At 42.4% G+C, this 19369-nt stretch overlaps 1 protein-coding gene across 7 annotated transcripts in view; it reads right to left on the reverse strand.

The window, feature by feature from the left end:
• Positions 1 to 15032, reverse strand: part of ctnnd1 (catenin (cadherin-associated protein), delta 1) — a 33827-nt gene extending 18795 nt beyond the window's left edge. For 3 of the 7 annotated variants that reach the window (XM_028595446.1, XM_028595455.1, XM_028595427.1), the window contains exons 1-9: positions 14960 to 15020; positions 6214 to 6361; positions 4192 to 4266; positions 3971 to 4096; positions 3458 to 3744; positions 3138 to 3228; positions 2611 to 2801; positions 1994 to 2252; positions 69 to 140 (exon numbers count right to left, since the gene is read on the reverse strand). In XM_028595446.1, the coding sequence (XP_028451247.1) occupies positions 69 to 140; positions 1994 to 2252; positions 2611 to 2801; positions 3138 to 3228; positions 3458 to 3744; positions 3971 to 4096; positions 4192 to 4266; positions 6214 to 6354 (1242 nt within the window). In that variant the 5' untranslated portion in view covers positions 6355 to 6361; positions 14960 to 15020. The other 4 variants (XM_028595436.1, XM_028595465.1, XM_028595475.1 and 1 more) reach the window with 4 other exon arrangements.
• Positions 15033 to 19369: the final 4337 nt, after the last annotated feature.

Consider the following 19369-nt stretch of genomic DNA (forward strand, 5'->3'; position numbering starts at 1 on the left):
CAATCATAACACACTTCTAGTGACTAAGGAATGAACAGAAAGCCATGAAGAAAAATCAGCAAACTGACCTCTTTGTTTGGGTTGTCAAGCATAGAGACCAGCGCTGGGATGCCTTTCAGTCGACGCACATCACATTTCACCTGGAAAGCAAAAGGATGGACATAAGTAGTGATGTGGATGGGGGGGCAAGTAAAGTCCAGTTTACTGTAACAGCCCGGCAATTCATATTATGTTGACAGCAAATCAATAAAAAAAAAAGTAAAAGATGCAATGATGTCCAAACAAATTCAATCAGAGCACCAAGGAAGAAAAGAAAAAGAAAAGCACATGACAACAGCATTATTGAAATCCGCTCAGTGAAGAAGACATATCCAGGAAAAGACTTATGAAGGAAACAAATACCCTGGCTAAGAAAAGTTATAAATCAAGTCCCACGATGACCATTTACTTGTGATGGCAGTAAAAAGCTGCACTTAACATTAACTTACATTAACCCTAAAACTCTAAATCTAAACATTCTCTGCCTTGCGACTCACGAGTCAAATGTTGCCATGTCAACAAATGGAAACATCAGAAACAGACTGCAGATAATGTCCTGTCATGTAAAGCCAGGCAGACCCTGTACAGATTGCACCAGATTCTAGCCCTGAATTCGTCCTCCCTGACTTATTTCTGAATTTCTTCCAGATCAGTTGTTGAGATTGAGGTCATCATGATGCTTGATTAATTGCCTGAATGATTGCTTGGATTTCTACCACGTCTTTGGGGACATTTTGGTGGTCCGTCTTGTAGTTTGAACAGTTCCACAATCCAAGTTCCCAACATACCTACTGTCAAAAGTTCAGCTTTTAACTTTATTGAGCTTATTTTATTCCCATTTTGTATTTTTACACGTTGTGGCTAAAACTCCAGTCTTGAGCCTGCTTTCATATAAAAACCGAACTCTTCTGCAGAAGAGACAATCTGCATCTTCCAGCCATCTGTGGCTCCATATTTTTATTTCCTTCTGCTTACTTACTTTCAGTTGGTGGTTAACATTATGTCATCTTGTTTGAATAAACTTTATTGGAATTGTCACTGGATAAACCCATCCAAGGGGGCTCTGTGTTTACATTCAGTGTGAGCATAAAAGTCCCAGGTTGGTGCAGATTAAAATCTGTAGTTTGAGTTAACGTAACGTTAACGTAACATACAAGATCAGTAAGACAGAGTGTCTGTCCAGCTTTAGACCGACTTCCTCCCTGCAGGATATTTTTCCTCATTTGCTTTGCTATATTTTGAAGCAATATTTACGTTTAATGTTATTGTAAACAAAAGTGCATTGCCACATAGGTAAACAACCAGCAACGCATGTTCAAATATTCTATTAAAACGTTGAGTTCACTGATCAATAAGCAAAGAGCAACTTTGAAACAAATTTGCAGTTATACATTTGAAGCCAGATCCAACTCAAAACCAGTTATATTTCCGATATCCAACCTTAAAGCAACACCACCGATTCTTTTGTACCTTAAAATAATGTTTCCAAAATTGTTTCAGTGGTTCATCAACTCGTAACACACTGCTGCATTCACTTTGCGGCCCTCTAGACGGCTATAACCGCACTATGCAAGTTTGCCAGATCGGGTAGCGGATCTGTAGTTTGAATGAGACATAATGGACACAATTCCACTTCCAACCTGTAGGGGGACCGAAGAGGAAAAGTGCTTTGGTGTTGGTTTAAGAAAAGAAAAAAAAAGTTTTCACCATCTGCTCCCTGAAATTAAAGTTTTCTACCCCTCCAACTACTCTACTATCTTACACTTTCCGTCTGGCTTTGCTACATCCTCTATCACACATGCCTCAGTCATTCCTAGAAAACACATTTTACAAATATTGCACGTAAACCTCGGCGCTCCTCAAGTAATTGCTTTTAAGTCTATTCCAATCTACATCACACTGAATATAAGCTTCATTAAATAAAACAATTTGCTTGCACATATGCATCACTTACTTTATCATTTTTATAGGTGAGATGCTGCAGGTATGCAGCTGCGTTGCTCCTGACGGGGTCCAGCCTGTAGTTCAGCATGGCAATGACCTCGGGCAGCTCTGGCTGACGCCAGCCGCCAGGGCCGGGGCCGGGAGCTTTCCTTAGAGTGCTGTCCAATGAAGCCATGCTACCTCTTTCCCCCTGGGCCAGTGGTGCTCCTCCCCAATAGTACATGTCCCCTGGGCCGCTCATGTCGCCATCCAAGGTGCCCTCGTAACTCCTGGGGAGGGAGGGAGGAGAACATATGTGAAGGTACACATTTTCTGACGACACATGGACATTCATCAATACAAACAGAGGAAAGGTGGAAAACAGAGTTTGCCTTGTTGTTGTTGTTCGCAACAGTGGTCATTAAAAACCAAAATATATACAATTCAATATATATTTTTCCCATTACTTAATTTTTTCTCTCAAATATAAATTATTGTGGAAGGAACATTATTATGAGCACTTTTTGTGCACACATAAACATCACTCTCAAAGATGACTCAAAAGGCACTGCATACAGTTCATAGACAGAACATATATCTAGATGTTACTCATCCCTAAAACACAGATGAGTCACTACAAAAGCTTACCCAGCCCTGCGCGGGGGCCCATGGGAATACGCGTTGTGGTTGCGGGGTACGGTGCTGTAGTGCATTGGGTGTCCCATGCCATAGTCGGGCTCATCGTAGCCCACGCTGCGCTGATCATCCTCCAGACCGTACGGGTCTGGGACAAACCTCGGAATAGAGGACAGCTCCATGGCACTGCCCATACGCCCAACCTACACAAGGACAAGGTCCAAAATAATAGAAGCTACAAGCCAAATGGTGTGGCAAACGTATGCAATGGTTTCTTAGTCTGTGTACTCCTCTAATCCTATTCAATTCTTAACAAATAGGACAAAGACATGCATACTAGGATTACAGTTGAAAATTAGCCAACTGGCTAACTGGCGCATTTACAGAAATGTTGATTAAGGTGCATTGTCCTAATCAAAATAAAACTTCTTCAAAAACTTCTCCAAATAACATGGAAGCAAAACACCAAACTTAGCAAATTCATCTTTAAATGGTCAGCGGGCCAAGTTAAAATGAAATACAATGGTTGTTGAAGATACCTGCGGCTGAGCAGCATAGGGGTCCAGCTGGTTCCTGCTGGGGGCTCTGTAGCTTGGATCCAGAGTTCTGTAGCCATCTGGATGGACCGGTCTGGAGAGGGGAGGGACAGGGAAGTTAAGTGCCAGGATAGGAAGAGAGGGAAATATTGTCCAGATTATTTATTTAAAAAAAAAAGTATAACATTGATACATACAAACAACAAAGACATGAGACAAATTTACAACCCACCGCCCCTCAAACCCACATGACTGTCTTGATGGCTGAAATTCTTTATCAGCCGTGTTTAAATAAACATGAGTTTCAACAAAAAAAACTATACCTGTAGCGATCATCCATGCGAGCTCCCCTGCTAAGGCTTGTGTAGGCCTCAGATGGAGGTCCAGTGCGGTAGTCGTCGTAGCCCCCTGGCGGCCCGTAGTGGTAGTTGCGGGGCACAGTGTGAGTGGGGTAGTCCATGGGCATGCCACCTCCAGGTCCCTGTCTGTAGACCATGGGCGCAGGGTAGCCCCCCATACCCGTCATCGAACCACCACCATCCAGGGAAAGCGTGTCCGACACGGAGGGAATGACTGTGCGAGTGGTGGTGGTCTTTACTACTTTCTTTACCTTAAAAAGCAAAAGAAGGGAGGCAGGAGACAGGATTCAACAGTTGATATTTACGAGCTTAAAAATCACTCACAAGACACACGGTCGAGTTAATCCAGGGATACACACCGCAATGAATCCTAACTCTGACAAGCTACAAACACACAAAACTGTTCTTTTGTCATTTCAGTGCTGTAAACGGCACACTTCGCAAAGTGAATTTCCACTTTCCATTAACCAGTGTTACCGTGGTTTCTGTGCGCCGCGTGGTCCCATCTTCATTGGTCTCCACAGAGACAACAGGTGGCACCTCATGGGGATCTTCCTCCACCGTGTAGGTTTCCTGCACCACCTGACCAGGCTCCATCCTGAACTGCACACATGTTAACATGTCAGAGAAAACTCAGATATAGGTCTCACACAGCATAGCCTTAACCTTAAACAGAGAGGGCTCGGGAAGACGCTTACCTGATGTGTCCCGTTGACGTAACCCTCGTTCAGTGTCAGCCTCTCTATGTCTGCATCACAAGGAATGCGGCCGTTCTGCAGGGAGGAAAATAAATACACATGAGAGGATCCCACACACCCACACACACACACACACACACACACACACACACACACAACTCGAAAAAGGTATGTAAACCTCATGAAAAATGAAAATAGAGGCTTTCATGTTTGCACCCTTCGCCCCCCCTAGACACAAACAACTGAATGGAACACACTCATCCAACAAACCTATGAATGAACTGGGATAATGCAATGAAATGAAATAATTAGTAATAAAATGAAAAATGGCCCACAGAGGGACAAACAAAGGGACAAACTTCTTTCTCTTATGAGTTGACACCACCAGCATTGCCGGCCCAGGGGTGGTGATGGGTGTGGTGCACTTCCCATTCCAGCCACAGGGGGAGCTCTATGTATCTCTACTGACATCTCTGCAGTTGTATCTCCACTACTATGGTAAAGGGAACACAGCCAGGCGGGAATTGCTCAACAGTTATTCAGAGATGGGATGCAGTGTATCATGCTGACAGAAATGTTGTATTAAAAAAATATAGATTAATTACAAAAGACTAAAGCGAATTAACACACTCTTTAGTTGAGAAAAAGACTCCGTCAGAGAGAATAGCAGAAAGTGCCGGGCAGATGTGAGCGTGTGGGAACCTGTCAGTTAAGACTGAGCGTTGCGCTGCCTGGGAGAGTGGCAGAGGCATGCCGAAGCCTTTGGGCTATGTAAACACACACAGCAGAGATAAGAACCAGCACAGGCTACATTTCTGTCCTGCTCTCACTACAACACACACACAGCCTATATCCCTGCTCCTTATCAGCCACTAGAATTACCTGAGACTGGGATGTGTCCCTGGAAATGCGTGCCCACATGCAAGAAAGAATGCCCACAGCGAAAGCGGGAAAGTAAGCGAGCGAGAGAGCCCAGTTGTTTATGACCGTGTGTTTCAAAGGTTGCCTCACGGCCATAAGTATGTGCACGTATGAACATGTGTATGCTGGTTTATTCACATGGACTAATGGCCAAGCGTTTCAATGACCGAGCGAAAGAATGAGCGAGAGGTGTGCGGGCGTGCCTGTGTGTCCGTCTGTGATATCACCCGGCAGTCTGAACCAGGTAACTGACTCACAAATGATAAAAAGGGTGTGTAAGTAATCAGCAGAACACACTTTAGCTATGAACCAAACTCAGCAATGAAGAATTTTACCATTAATTCACAGCTGACGAAACATGTCTGACTGATCCTGTCATAGTTGATGGACTTTGCCCCACTGAAATAGCAGTCGAGGGAGGTCATCTTTATACCAGAAATAAATACAACAAATTGTGAATAAACAAGCTGGCTTGACATACCGTAGCTACGACAATGGGCCAGGAAAAGCTCAATATTACAACAAACAAAATGTCGAGCAAGACACAGCTCTGCATGCACGCAAGCTCCCATGGACAAGTCAAGACAAACATGATGGGTTACACTGGGTTCTTAGGCTTGATTGGTGGAGGGGATATGATGATGATGATGGGAGGACTTTTATTTTGAATGAGACATGGTTACTGAGGAACCCATGAAGGATGGAAATAATGCGTGATCAAAAGGAGGAGCAACAGGGGGTGCAAATTACCTCCTCGGGAAGGCTGTATTGGAAGGTGCTTCAGTCGCTGGGTTTGACTCAACTTTTAACTCCCAAAATCCAAGCTAAAAATCAAGCGCACCTCAAGACTCCAACCTGACTAAAAACCTAGCAAGGAGGTATTCTTTGGCCCCCAAGAGGTTTGGTTTAAGTGACGCTGCCATCCAGCCAGTCCACACGGATGGGATGGGGGGGGTGACCATGGAGATGACATGGGGGGGTGGGGATGTGGTGACTATGAAAATGACATGGGATGAACTCTCTCGGATCAAGGGTTGAATCCAAGGGACTTTTCGATGGAAAATGTGCGTGGGTGAGTTGGGGGGATTTGTTCCGTGTTACCTGCATGTTGGGGAGGGGGCGGGGCAGGGTGCCAGCACACGACCTCCGCTCCTCCTCCAGAGCTCGGCTCAGCATCTCAAACTGCCTCTCCTGCTCCCGCACCGAGGCCAGCAGGGAGGCCGTACTCGCACACTGCTCCATTCACACGCTGAGAGCAGAGCACAGGACAGGACAGGACAGCACAGGACAGGGCACGGTTAACACCAGAGACTAGGAGAGATTCAACCAACACCAGGATTTAATCAAAGAACAGACACATATAGCGAGGCTGAATCACCCAAGTACACAGATATAAAAGAAAGAGGGGTCCCTGGCACCGTGCACACACTGAAGTGCTAATGAAGTTGAAGCTTCTATAGGTTAAAAAGCAGCTGGAGCCGACACAGGAAAAGCAAAGCAAGGAGCGATAGATGAGTCAAGAGAGAACTGGGAAGATAAAGGAGCAGGTACAGAGAAAACCTGAGTACAAGAAACACAGAGAGGACAAACAGCAGGCACAAAGAAAGAGCGCACGACTTGTGAATTAACCTGCAAAAGTGATTATTCAGTTCAAATTCAAGGCGGGGCCAGCGTCAGCAGAGCAGGGATGGAAAGCAAACTACCGTCACGTTCTCAGTGTGTTTCTTCACCTTCAGCTCAGCAGGGTTAAAAATAGAGAGAAAGTGAGATACACATGACAAGAGACGATTACACCCTGTTTTCAGCAGCAGCATGCGGAGCTCGTTAGCACTTCTTTATTCCAAGGATTCAGAGGAAGGAAGGAAGGAAGGAGAAGGGAGACGAGTGCAAGTGTGAGAGCATTCAGAGGAGTTATCGAGAGACGGCATCACACCATCAAGTTACACAAATCTGAAGATCCAGAGGTGTTTTAAATTGAGAGGGTGTGTTTTCCACCGTGGGGAAAATGGACGGCAGGCCTCACTTTCCTCTACTTACTAAACTGTGCAAGTTATAACATGGAGGGCATTTCAGTTTGCATGCCATCTTATGATTATTTACTATAACAGCAGATTTAAATAGGACAACTTCTTTTATAGTCTGAGTGCTATTATCTCTACGAACTGAAAGCAATTATCCAGATGTATTATGCATTGTAGTTCAGTCAGTGATCCGGACTAAATGAGTGCTACGGCAGCATCAATTAGCTCTCCTGGATAAAGAGCTTTACAAGCAACCAAAACAAGGTTGCACGATATTGACAAAATGTGATATTGCGATAGCGATATTAATATCAATATTTTTAAACATATGTAAAATTACGAAAGTTACGGGAAAACGCATCAAAATAGATTCATAACAACACAAGGTTTATTTCAGCTGACAGTCATATGTGACTGGTCCAACATGATGAATGAATGAATAAATAAATAAATAAGGACCATGTCTACAGAACAGTCTATTTCTTCACTTACTCTGTTGAAATATGCCCACACGTGGTACACTCCACGGGGTTTGTCACATAGTGGACCTGTGCACCAACATGTGCACGTGGCACGGTAACTGGCCAACGAAATATGATCATTAAAGCGTTTCAAGCTCTAAATCAAACACAACTAAGCCACACAGCCAATGGACGGGACGCTGCGCTCCACAAAATATTGCATACACTTTCAATATAATATAGTGCAACGTGATATTGCGATAACGATATTGAGTCAATATATCATGCACCCCTAATATATATTTCAACGATGAGTCTTACGGTTTGGGTAACTGTGCCTCTTTGCTAAAGAAATTGAATGTTCAGACAACACAAATTCTATCCGGTTTACAATTCAAACTATGGTGATCTCAGACAATAAACACAACAATTTACATTCAAATTCAGATGAAAAGATTTGCACTTTGACTGTGCATTTTAAGGCATCTCAACCTGTACATTTACTTTCCTAACACGGTGGGTCTAACGATTATTCACATGTAAAGAGAGTGCTTGACACCACACATCTGGAGGGAACCCAACACACTACAGCACGCATTTCAAAATAAGCAGCTGAATCAACGGGCAAATACCAAACAATCCATTGTGCAGCGACAGAGAAAATTGATACACAATTAGGATACAAAATAGCAAAGGAAAGAAGGAGAAAATTTGGATTTCAAATTGACTTTTGGAGGATAATGCAGCTTCAACACATGCCACAGATGACTTAAGCCTAAATTACAGAGGCATGATTAAGTGAATGTCACTCCCACCCAAAATAAGACAATGACAAAGTACCTTTTCTCAGACTTCCTGAGCAGGGACGCTAGTGAGGAAGGACTGAGGAATCTGGGAAAGATTACTTCAACAATCTTAACGGGATGACATGAGCGTAGCTCATCTCCAAACCAGGGCAAAAACCATTTCTACTTCAAAGTTCCCCGACTCATGTAGATCAGATCAGCTCTCCATCTGCACACACAGGACTGGCTGAGTGAACAAAGACTCCTGTATTAGGTTTGCGTGTGTGTACATAATGCCAGCGGGAGTGTGTACACACATCTGCGTGAGGGCGAGTGCTTGTGTATGTGGGTGAGAGACTAAATAAAGGTGGCAAGAGTGCGTGGCTGACGGTTAAATCCTCGAATAATCAAACAGAGCGGTGGCAAGTTTGAGTAAAGTTAATGCTGCCTGGTTTCTTTCCCCTTGTGTGGAAGAAAAACACAGATGTGACAAGAAACACACACGCCACACACACACACACAGTCATACATTCCTCAGTGAGACCCTACGTGTCATATCCTGTCTCGTCTGTTGGAAGCTGTCCTAATAAGGGAGCCCTTCACTCTTTTTTATTGTTCTGCTGTCATCTATCTCTCATACCAACATTTTCTTTCCTCCCAGGCCAAACACTTCAATCCTGAAAGAGAGACTGGGTCCCATTACTTTCTCTCCCTATGACCCAATCAGGGTGTTGGACCACAAACCAACTAAGTGCTTCTTTAGTGGATAATGCTCACAAATGAAGTTGGTATACGTAACCCCTAAAGCTAAGAATGCATTAGACCTTAAACTGAAACCTTGACTTCACTCAACAACAGATCTTTCCTGTGATCAAAACACAACGAGAAAACAGGGAGCTAGAGCTAGATATTGCAGTAGAGCTGCAGAGCTTAATCGATTAATTGCTTAGTTGTCAACTATTCAATTAACTATTTTGAAAATCGATTAATCACTTGGAGTCATTTCCTTATGAAATAAAAAAAAAAAAAAAAAAAAGAGTCAAAATTCTCTGATTGCAGGTTCTTAAATGTTAATAGCTTTGAGTTGTGGACAAAACAAGACATATGAGGACGTCGTTTTGGGAAACCGTTGATCCACATTTTCACCATTTTATAAACCAAACAACTAAGTGGGAAAATAACCGACAGATTAAATCGACTATGAGAATAATCGTCCTATACGGCATCAAGCTACAAATAAAACCTTTTTGGTTTGAAGTACCACACAGCCAAGTCCGATTAATTCACGTACCACGTCATCAATTCCCAATGCAGATTCCAAATTGGAAACTATTCATTATATAAAAGTGGATATTGTTAATTTTTTCATACACTTGAACAGTCAGTATTAAATGTTGACTGTTTTTATATAGCGTTTTTCTAGTCTTAACGACTACTCAAAGCGCTTTAACATCACACGGGAACCATTCACACGCACATTCGTACACTGGGGCCAAGGCTGCCGTACAAGGTGCCACCTGCTCATCAGATACACATTCACACACATTCACACACATTCACACTGCGACAGCGCAGTGTCTTGGGTTTCAGTGTCTTTCCCTTTGGCTTGGAACTGCAAGTGCCAGGGATCGAACCACCAACCTTCCGATCAGTACCAACTGAGTCACAGCCGCCCCATTAAGTTGCTTTGGTTAGCAAACATTTATCCATTAATGTTAGCTAAGTATTTAGACCGTTCATCCATCAATTATCTTTTAACTAGCGGTTTAAACCTCTGTATTTGCGTTCTAACTAGTTTTCACGCACTTAGATAACTGCAACATATGTGTTCAGGTGTTACAGCTGACTTAATCAAATCATAATTTAATTTTTTTAAATCAGTTGGGAGGTACCCTCTGAGGTACAGTACCCCCGGGTTGGGACTCATTGGCCAGAAGCAGCGGTCAAGTTTTACATTAGAAACCAAGATTTCCACTTGGCCATAAAGTACTGACACCATACATCAGATAAGGCGGCATACCACAGTGTAGGTCTTTCTTTGTGGCTCTGTCAAAACGTCAACACTTCCTTAGGCATAGAGGAAGACGGTCTCTTGTGCCCCCATGCAACACACAGACAGACTCAAACAACCTCTACAGCTATGCGAGTCCCACCACACTAACATTCTTGTGGCAGGGAGTAGTTGCTGGTAAGAGAGTTTTGAATGGCTTTAGCCACTTAAAGCCTGGGCAATAGTCATTAATCTGTTGTAAGGCCATTAGCAGCAACGCTAAATTGTATCTGCTAATGGGGAAGCCCGGGAATTACACTGCCAAGCCACTTAGCATCTTGTGCCAACACACAACACAGAGGTACACACCCATTATCAGTGTCCACTGCTCACTGAAAACGTGAAGTACACACTCACAGCTAGTTTGTTTGTCTATCACCCAGTGCCCACTGACTATTGTGACTGCAGTGTATTCCCTCACTATAATATGCCATCCTTGCTATTTCAGCCACACGCGCGCTGTTGTGGCTTGGCCAAGTGCTCCGCTGACTCAGCCTCATTTGAATGGTCACACAGAGATGTGGCCTCTGTGTGTGTGTATGTGTGTGTGTTAGCCTTGGCCCTCATCCAAATACTACCGCCTTTGCTATTCTGACTTAAAACCATGAAACCCCCCCGTGGCCTACAGTTAATATAGTAGCTGCAGAGAGAGCGCACATGCACACACGCCCACCCACCCACCCACACTCACTCACTCATACACCACACAGACTTTTCAGGGACCTCTGCAAGGCCAGCGGTCTAATCTACAGGACACCATCTTACTATTCTTAGTGAGGAAGGAAACACGCAGCATACTGTAACTTATTAAATGCAGCATTACAGTTAGGTAAAATAAAAGTCACGGCCTTGCTGAGTGAAGTGAACAATAAATGCCTCTACCTTCTTCACTATCATGTGGGCCATCATGCTCACATTTCAAATTAATTTTTGACATGACATCACCTACCTCAAGTTTAGTAGAAATATTGAATCAAATAAGGGCTGCAAATGCAATTAATGATTATCATGTTTGAATATTTTGCAGTTTAAGAGATTAACAGTTAGAACAGCAAAAGGTAAAAACTATTTTTTACCAGAGCCCAAGGTGACATCTTCGACTTGCCTGATTTGTCCTGTAAACAGTCCAAGATATTTAATTTACAAAACACATTTTCAGGGGCGGCCTCTAGCTCACCCAGTAAGAGCGTGCGCCCCATGTTGGGCTGAGTCCTGCAGCGGCACAGGTTCAAATCAGACCTGCTGCCCTTTGCTGCGTGTAGTCCCCCATCTCTCTCCCCCTTTCATGTCTATCCACTGTCTCTACACAATAAAAAGGGAAAAGCCCCCCAAAAAATAATCAAAAAAATATATATCGATATCGTGATATCTTAGATTTTGGATATCGTAATATGGCATAAGTGTGGTCTTTTCCTGGTTTTAAAGGCTGCATTACAGTGAAGTGATGTCATTTTCTTAACCTACCAGACTGTTCTAGCTGTCCTATTATTTGCCTTTACCCACTTAGTCATTATATCCACATTACTTATGATTATTTATCAAATAAATATTTTGTGAAAGCACCAATAGTCAACACTTCAATATTGTTGCGGTATCGGTAGAGGTATTTGGTCAAAAATATTGTGATATTTGATTTTCTCCATATCGTCCAGCCCTATTCGAAAATCTTAATTTGGAATTTTTTCATTTTCACTGTAAATGTATATCGGTTCCAGATATCGGTTATCGGTTTCATTAACTAAGGTATCGTCATCGGCCTTTTCAAAAAACATTACATAACCTACATTACACCCAATTAGTAAAGTGACCTCCAGCAGTGGAGGTCTATTTTACACAACAAATGCCTATTAAAAATGACTATTGATTAGGTCATAATCTACGAAGTACAAGACAAGATTCATCAGTATCTATCTGGATGGCTAACCACCTTGGCTAAACATTATTGTGGGGTGGGAACCCTCAACCCCATTTCCCTGAAGTTAGGGAAAAGCATTACTAATACCATCATATTATTAATATTGGTGGCCTACCGACTAGGTCAAACATATTGTAGGACTAGGAAATATGGTTGAAATATATAACAACTTGAGGCAAGTACATCATCTTTGTCTTCAGTTCAACTTCTGTCAATAATAAGATGTGATCCCAATCACAAAACACAGAAATCCAGTAATATTACAAAACATGTACAAATAAACATTCCTGGTCAATCGCTATATGAAAAATGGCAGAGAAAACTAAAGACCAACGTTCAGCAGTTGGTAAAGACCGGTGACTTGTGCTCAGAGTGGGACCACCACTTAACAAGGAAGCGGGTTAAATCACTGCAGTCAGGACCATAAAAAGGCTAACTGGCGCTCAACCATTCCAAGAAGTTAACCACCAGCACTGAGGGAGAGGGCTGTGCGACAGTATCACTTTACAGCTGTTAAATCTGTGGACTTTGATTTTGCTCTGTGTATTCTCTCTCATATGTCCTCCCCTGCATTCAAAGCGAGCGGACGTGCTTACAGCTCAAATAATAACACAAGCTGCAGGTGTAACCGTTGGACCTGGAGAGAGGAAGGGGGAGGGAGGGAGAGAGAGAGAGAGAGAGCAGACAGGGAGGGAGGGAGGAGCAAATATAAGAAAACCCCAGCTTCTGTGTGTCAGAGGGACACACCCGTGCTTAGCTCTGAAAACCCGTCATTACACAGGCTCACAAATGATAGCCCTGGTTAAAACAACTGGCTAAGCAGCAAGACTTCAGCCCCCACAGACAAAATGGCTAGGAACAAATTCTGGGCACCAAACAAAATGTCCAATTTAAGATTATTTTTTTTTGCCCCTCCTTTTTTACATCTTACAGAAGGGACATTTCTGAGAACACAGCATGTCCAAACTTGCTCACAATCTTTTCCATCTCTGTTCCAGCAGGTCAAATGCCTTTGGTGTGGGAAATCTGGGTTCAATTCCCACTTGCAATACATCTACCAATGTGTCCCTGAGCGAGACACTTAATCCATAGTTGCTCCAGAGGCGCGCGGCCTCGGACGCATGTAGCAATTGTTAGTCGCTTTGGATAAAGGAGTCAGCTGAATGACATGTAATGTAAAATGTAATAAAAACTCACCGATCAGCTGACTGTACCAGCTCAAAATCAACAAATCATTTCACAGTACTTTGGACACGCTATCATGCATGCCTGGGGTTGGTCTGTATGTTGTTATTGTGCAACGTCACACACACAAACTAAATAAGACCCAGACTACAAACTAAAACTGAAAGTAGAAACTATTGCAGATTTAATCATGCAGGTTCCTGATCCCGCATCAGTTCACACCAAAGAACTGTAAACTAAGAAGGTGTCTCTGTGTAGCAAGCCTCTACACAAGGGACTGAATAATGAAGCAACAAACACCTAACCACACCCACACATCCACACCCACACCCACACAACAGGTTCTTGGTCCCCCTCCCTGCTCCACCACCACATCATCCTCTACCGGGCAGACCACATCAAAAGACAGCTGCTGAAATAATAAACAGTGTGTTTTTTTCACAGTAGACTTTCAACACATAAAATTGAACAAAAGGCAAAGGTAATCGGACAAAAAAAAAAAAAACACGCCATGCAAGAATAGTCACCTGAAAGCACCATGCAGCTTCACTGTCCGCAGAGAGTGGGCGTCTCAGGTAATACAATTGTTAAGTAAGCCGAGACTGGACTTTGACTCCTAACTTACGGTCTGTGACGCTGCGGGCTGGCCTGTCACTTCCGCGTATTCTCACCTGTCCTGAATACCCCCCAGCTCGGGTGAAACTGGCGGAAGAGTCTGGTAAAATCTTGCTGCTTCGGCGTTTAAAAGGCAGAAACAGAAAAGACTCCACATGTAATGTTATAACCTTAACGTTATACCAGCCACCCACAAACCAGAACATTCAAATTATAAACTGCTATGTTAACGTTAGCTAGTTAACGTTAACTGGATAATTTATATAGGTTACGTTAGCTGTCTTGATATAAACCAGTTTTTTTTTTATGGCACGCACAAGTTTTGTTAAACTTTTCTCACTCTAGAGAACTTATTCAGCAAGTTTACAAATGGAATACACCAGCGCTAGCTAAATGTAGCGTATGCTATGGTAGCTAGCCTGCTAACGCTGCGTTTACAACAGCCAAGTTCACCAAATTAAAAGGTTACTCCTCTTTCCACCTACAACAAATCCCAACCAGCCGTACCGAGCACGAAACACCAAAGTACAGGCCATTACCTATTCAGGAGAATGTTAGGCTTGTTTTTCCAAGTCCATAAATGTTTGCGAGGTGGATTCAGGCCTAGCCTAGCCTAGCCGAGTGCTGCTGCTGCTGCTGCTGCTGCGCTGACACGATCCAAACCTCGATCCGCAGCTCGGGGAATAAGTGAGTTGAGACGAGACAACAAAAACACCTCGGCGTGGTCGAACGAACAAACGTACTACTGCACAAATACAGTGTCTCTCCCCCCCCAGGGCGACAGCACTCTTAAAGAAGAGGGAGAAAACACCCACCTATGCAATCGCCTATCTTCCTTGGCTTGGCTTGGCTTGTTGTGTGTTCACTTGTCTCGGCTCTTCCTCTCCGCTGGGGGGAAGAGGTGGGGTGGGAGTAGCATGGAAGAGAATAGAGCAGAATAGCACGGGGGGCGATTTTGAAATAAAGGACAATATTAGGCTACTTTTTCATAAGTCACTAACTCATTTTGTCTGACAGCTATTGTTAATAGGCCACATTACAGCACAGTGACATTTATTAAAGGTTAGTGTGGCTTTTTATTATTATTATTATCATCATTATTATCATCATCATTATTATTATTATTGTCATTATTATTGTTAAATAAAAAAATAAAAATCGTAAAATTTAATTTACCTTTCTCTATCATAATGGGGGAAAACAAAGACTACTTGCAGAGAAGCTTTCTCATTTCCCAGTTTATGATATATATAGGTCTAATTAATTAAGCCCATTCTCCTTCATACGCATTCATAGCCTATAGTCTCTTTTTCTTAGCTGCCAGCTATTAGGAAGAAAATCTCACATTATTTTTGTTTCGCACATCTTCTAAATGTAAAGATGGCATTTAGGATTAGAGTTCCGATATTGCCCTCATGTGGTCATGGTAGTGCTATTACAGAGCAGAATAGCCAATGCATTAGTTGTACTTACAGTAAGCTTATTTTGGAAACAGTGCAGTGCAAGTAGCCTACATATACTTAAGTACTTCCTTAGAAAAAAAATGCAGGTATATGTCCTGTACTTAGTAATACTATTTCCATTCGATGCTATTTTATGCCACGTTATACTACTAGTTACATCTAAAATATATGATCAGCTTTTAATATCTTGATGATTTGTTCGAGCCTATACCCAGCAGTATATGGTATAGGTGACTCCTCTGCCAGTCGCGATTAATCGATTGGTCTATAAAATATCAGAAGCCAGTGAGAAATGTCCCTCACTATTTTCCAAAGGCCAAGTGGATGTCTTTCAATTGCTTGGTTTGTCGGACCAACAGCCCAACACCAAAACATAATGGGATTGGTAGCAAACCCTTGCATTTGAGAAACTGGACCCCAGAAATACTGGGCATATTTGTTTGAAAAATGACTCAAACAATGAATCAATTATCAAAACAGTTCACCCTGGGAATGTAAATTGGTAAACCCCTTTTGGGAAGAAGTTGTAGAACGCATAGGGAAAGGGCTAGGTTTTATTATGCCTAAAACACAGAGGTTGTGCCCATTAGGGGACCAAGCAGAATTGTTAGAAGTTTCAAAATATGATTTTGCAGTAATAAAGGTTGGGGTTGTAATGACCATCCGAGTGATCCTACTAGTGTGGAAAAAAAAAAAACGAGTGTATGTATGGGACTTTATACATATTGTACCACAACAATGCTGTCAGTTCTGTTCTGGTTGATTGACACTCAAATAAAAATAAAAACTTGAATTAAAAAAAAAAAATTATCAAAATAGTTGCACATTAATCTTTGTGGATTGACTGATCAATAATTTGTTTCAGCTCTAAAAAAGAAAGAGCTCCACCTTGACCAGCTTTAATGTCAAATGGCTGCTTGATGCCTCGTGAATAATGACAATAATAATCAATAATAAACCAAAATATAATAATATATGAACAAAACATTGTATGAGCAATACTATGCCCACAAAAATGAGATAACACACAAGTTCCCTCTTAAAAAAAAAAAATCTGAACGCAGGACTTGAACTTTTAATGCAGTATTAAGTTTGAACTGATGCTCTGATAGTGAATCATTTATTTAGGAAATGTCAGTGTTGGCTAAGTGAAGTGTATGAATGTCCTTGAAACAGATGTTGTCACACATGATTTCATGTAACTCCAGTTGGTAACACACAGAAGATGATGAAACATCCCATCAGCTTACTGTAGGTGCTCTAAGGTGTAACCCAGAAGTGAGAAGCGTGCCGCAGCATAAAGGGAAGTGTGATTCTGGACAGAACCACACAACACAAGAGCTTATCTGGAAATAAACCACCTAAATTGTCCTATTTGGTGGACGGAGCTTGGTGTTCGTTTGAAGAAACAAGAAGCCAACAGAAAACAGATCAAGTGGACAGAAAATGGAGATGTCTGAGGGCATTTATGAAAATGATGCCGGTGAACAAAAGCAAATGGAAGAACTCGCTGTGAATACAACTGGAGAGAGGGATGGGGCGGAGGAGAGGACAGTGGATATTTATGAAAGCTCAGACTTCTACAGTGGCCACGCAGCTGTAACACAGAGTGCAGTGCAACAGCAGCCAGGCGAGTACAGTATATACTCACACACACACATTTCGATTTTCCCTCTGCTGTTTATTGAAAATGTTTCTTTATGATATATTCAACCCAGGCTGGGCTGTTACTGTGTGCCTGATGCTGCTATGTGTTCTCCTCCTGGCTGGGATCATAGGCACTGGACTCCACTGTAAGAAATGTACTTTTTTTTTTTTCCTTTCTAAGAAAGCGAGATTTTCACTGCTAAACATCCATTAATTTACCAGCCTCAAGTCATCAACTGTTTAGATTCCCTGTGCAGTTAAATGAACACTGGTGGTGGATCAGAAGAAGTCTCACTGTGTGAATGTATGGTCCCTTGCAGGCGGACTCAAACTGCAGACTCACAGCAAGAGCTGCGCTGAAATGAGAAACCAAACTTTGGTTGAATTCAGTGAGTGTAAACTTTCTTCTTTCTATTGCACTTCTGCATGTGTTTGCAATGAACATTTGCCACATTCACTTCCTGACTTGTCCACGATTGCAGATCACTTCTGTAAAGGTGGATGCACGTCATTCAGCGACAGCTTTTACTACATTTCGTCTGCCCAAATGAGCTGGGGGGACAGCAGACAGGACTGCAGAGACAGACGGGCAGATCTGGTCGTCGTAAACAACGAAGAAGAGCAGGTAAAAGAAAACAAGTTCAAGATTTTGTTCCCTAACGTTGACTGTAAAACATCCAGCGCAGGGTGTTTAGTTGGCTTTTGTTAGAAAATTACGACTACTCTTTTTCTATTCTGTTAATATTAAACGGTTTGCATGGTAAGAAGAAAAAATACTGTTTTGCGCTCTCACGAGATAATCCTGGGAGACACTACTGACTAGGGCTGTCAAACGATTAATTAATCGCTGAATTTCTATAGTTAATCGCGATTAATTGCATGTTTTATCACATGATTAAAATTCTATTATTTTGCATTTCAGAACTGTTTTTAAGTACATAATAGTAGTGTTAACTAGCGTCACGTGCAGCGATGGTTCTGTTGACTGTAACGTCTGTTTCAGAGCATCAGAGAGAAGTGCAGGCATATCAGTGGCACCGGAATGAGGCACCGAAATCCGCGTTGCTATTCCTGCAGCAGCAGGATGTGTTACGAGGAAGTATGGCAAAGTGCGGCAAAGGGTCAAAATAGCAGCCTGTGAGGCACGACTTGAAGCCGAGTGAAGTGAAAATAAATTAATAAATGGCGGCGTGCGATTAATGCGATTAAAATAAATGAACGTGTTATGCTCGGCCCTTAATCGCATCGCGATTAACGCGTTAATGCTGACAGCCCTAATACTGACATATCATAAATCCTAAAAAGATTTCGTTAGAAACTTTCTGTACTTTGCTGTGAGTGCCGTAACTGACTCCTTGCTTGTGCATGTAAAAATGAACTTAGAGAAGAACTTCAGTGATTCTGTCTATTCTTTGATAAATAATTATTGTAAGAGCTTGGTACTGTAATAAGAACCCCATTTTTTAGTTTAAGTTTTGTCGATTTCGGGTACTGTTGCAGGCATTCATCAATTCCTTAAAGTGTGTTCTGGATTGGTCTGACTGACGGAGAAGAAGAGGGAACATGGAAATGGGTAGATGGTTTCGTTCTGAACAGCACAGGGTGAGACACTTTTTTTTCCTGCTATGCTACGGCTTTTTGTGGACTAATTGTGCATCATGTTCTGCAATAATTCCACATTTGGCTGTTTTTGAACAGGTTTTGGAAAACAGGCGAGCCCAATGGGATGTTGGGAAGAATGGAGGAGGACTGTGTTGAGACTTTGTTTTATCATATGATTAGCAGTTGGAATGATGTTGACTGTGCCATCCAGCGACAGTGGATCTGTGAAAAACGGATTGACTTCTCACATCATTTGTCAATACACATGTGGTGAGCACCTTACTGCAGAAAAATCCATCATTGTTTTTAGGACAGTTTTTCCTTGTACGTTGCTTTTGTGTGTGTGATGTCTCTTTCTAAAGTAGCAAACCAGTACAGTCCAGTTGCCCTACCATTTTTGCACATACAGTATATGTATGACACATCCCCAGACATCATACTGGTATACTCATATTGAGAGAGTTCAAATTTCCAGACGAGGAAGCAACTTGAAGGAAGCCCTCATCCGTGAGT

This window comes from Perca flavescens, chromosome 2 (genome assembly GCF_004354835.1).
Source record: "Perca flavescens isolate YP-PL-M2 chromosome 2, PFLA_1.0, whole genome shotgun sequence".
NCBI lineage: Eukaryota > Metazoa > Chordata > Actinopteri > Perciformes > Percidae > Perca > Perca flavescens.